At 39.6% G+C, this 2648-nt stretch overlaps 1 protein-coding gene across 1 annotated transcript; it reads right to left on the bottom strand.

Annotated features, from left to right (window-relative positions):
- Positions 1–350: 350 nt before the first annotated feature.
- On the bottom strand, positions 351–1813 carry LOC121228969 (uncharacterized). The gene is made up of 2 exons (XM_041112020.1): positions 1387–1813; positions 351–622 (listed from the first exon to the last, which is right to left on the bottom strand). Exons 1-2 carry the CDS (start codon positions 1811–1813, stop codon positions 351–353), a joined length of 699 nt encoding a protein of 232 aa, XP_040967954.1.
- Between the last annotated feature and the right edge of the window lie 835 nt (positions 1814–2648).

Genomic DNA, 2648 nt, shown 5'->3' on the forward strand with positions numbered 1-2648 from the left:
TCAATGCCCCAAGATGCGGCATACCCTCTCCCTTGTCAATTCAGGTATAGCAAGATCATCACCTCCCCCATCTTTGATCAATATCTGAGCCGCCTTTTTTTAGGTTTTCAACTCAAATCCCTTTTGGCCTCAAGGCGCCCTTTGCGGGTTTTCACCTTGGTCTCTCCCTTTTTTTTAAGGAAGGTCTCAGAACGCCCTTTGCAGGTTTTCACTTTGGCCTTTTTCCCTCTTTAAGTGTACTACTTCTTGACAGAATTCGAATTCACAAGATTGGGCAGGTTTTTTCCATCTGTTTCTACTAGGATTAATGCTCCTCCGGAGAAAGCTTTCTTCACCACATAAGGCCCCTCCTAATTGGGCATCCATTGTCCTCTAAAATCATTTTGTATAGGAATGATCTTTTTCAGAACTAGATCTCCCTCAAGAAACTCTCTCGGGTGAACCTTTTTATCATAAGCCTGCATCATTCTTTTTTGATACATCTGACCATGCTGAATAGCTCTTAGCCTCTTCTTCTCAACCAAATTCAATTGATCATATCGAGACTGTATCCATTCTGCTTCATCTAAATTCAACTCTGACAAAACTCTGAGAGAAGGTATCTCTACCTCAATGAGTAGAACTGCTTCCATTCCATAGACCAATGAGAAAGGCGTTGCCCCAATAGAAGTTCTGACAGATGTTCGATAAGCGTAAAGAGTGAATGGCAACTTCTCATGCCAATCTCTGTAAGTTTCAGTCATTTTTCCCACAATTTTCTTAATACTTTTATTTGCTGCTTTCACTGCCCAGATCATTTTTGGGCAATATGATGATGAATTATGGTGTCTGATTTTAAACTGACTGCAAACCTCTGCTATTGTGCTATTGTTCAAATTCAATGCATTGTCAGATATGATCCTTTCAGGCATCTCATATCAACATATGATCTCTTTTTTCAGGAATTTGCTCACAGCCGATTTTGTAACATTGGCGTATAAGGCCGCCTCTACCCACTTAGTGAAATAGTCAATGACCACAAAGATGAACCGATGCCCATTTGAAGCCTTTGGTGAGTTGGCCCTATGACATCCATGCCCTACATGGAAAACGACCATGGGGAAGTCATAACATACAAAGGCGAATGAGGTACATTAATTTTAACATCATAGATTTGACATTTGTGACACTTCTTGGCATAATTAATGCAGTCTCCTTCCATGGTAGACCAATAATATCCAAATCTCATAATTTGTCTAGCCATTGTGAAGCTATTGGCATGTGTTCCACAAATGCCTTCGTGAACTTCTTCCAAAATTTTCTTGGCTTCCACAACATCTACACATCTCAATAGTACTTGATCCTTTCTTCTTTTATACAGTATTTCCCCATCTAAGACATAATCACAGGTTAGCCTTCTCAATGTCCTTTTATCATTCTCAGTTGCCTGATCAGGGTACTCACGATTTCTCACGTATCGCAATATATCTTGATACCAAGGGTGATCATCTCTCTCCTCTTCCTCCATATTGTAAAAATAAGATGAGGCTTCACAAATACTCATCTGAATGGGTTTTACATCTTCTTGTTTGCTCACATTGATCATGGAAGCCAAAGTAGCCAAAGTATCCGCCTTCTGATTCTCATCTCGCGGGAGATAATTGAAAGTAATATCATCAAACTTCTCAATTAACCCTAGCACTATGCCTCGATAATTAATCAATTTGGAGTCTCTTGTCTCCCATTCACCTCTAAGATGGTAGATCACTAGTGCGAAATCTCTATATACTTCTAACACCCTGATCTTGCGTTCTATGGCTGCGCGGAGTCCCATGATGCATGCTTCATATTCTACCATATTATTTGTGCAATCAAAATCCAATTTACATGTGAATGGATAATGATCTCCATTTGGGGATACCAAAACTGCCCCGATTCCATTACCCACAGCATTTGAGGCTCCATCAAAGTTCAATTTCCATGGGTGACCTTTTGTAACGTCTTCTTCAATAGCCGCCACATACATTAATTCTTCATTGGGGAAATCAAAATTCAAGGGCTCATAATCTTCTAAAGCTCTACTGGCCAGAAATTCTGCTATTGCCCTCCCTTTCACGGTCTTTTGACTCACATAGACTATGTCAAATTTAGAAAGCAGAATTTTCCACCTAGTCATTCTTCCGTTCAAGGCGTTTGACTCCATCATATATTTTAAGGGGTCCAACTTCGAGATTAACCAGGTCGTATGGTACAACATGTATTGCCTCAATCTCCGAACTGTCCAGATCAAAGCACAACACAATTTCTCGATTGACGAATATCTCAATTCACATTCGGTGAATTTCTTATTAAGGTAATATATCGCCTTTTCTTTTCTTCCTGACTCATCATGCTGACCAAGCACACATCCCATAGAGTTATCAAACACTACTAAATACAATATTAGCTGCCTATCTGAGCTTGGAGGTGACAGCACTGGAGGACTTGACAAGTACTTTTTAACCTTATCAAAAGCTTTCTAGAATTCATCATCCCATTCTCCTGGGTTATGCTTTTTAAGAAGATGAAATATGGGGTCGCATTTTTTAGTTAATTGTGAAATGAACCAAGCAATATAATTTAGTTTTCCTAAGAAGCCTCGAACTTCTTTTTGAGTACGTGGTGGAGAC

Source organism: Gossypium hirsutum, chromosome A05 (assembly GCF_007990345.1).
Source record: "Gossypium hirsutum isolate 1008001.06 chromosome A05, Gossypium_hirsutum_v2.1, whole genome shotgun sequence".
Lineage (NCBI taxonomy): Eukaryota > Viridiplantae > Streptophyta > Magnoliopsida > Malvales > Malvaceae > Gossypium > Gossypium hirsutum.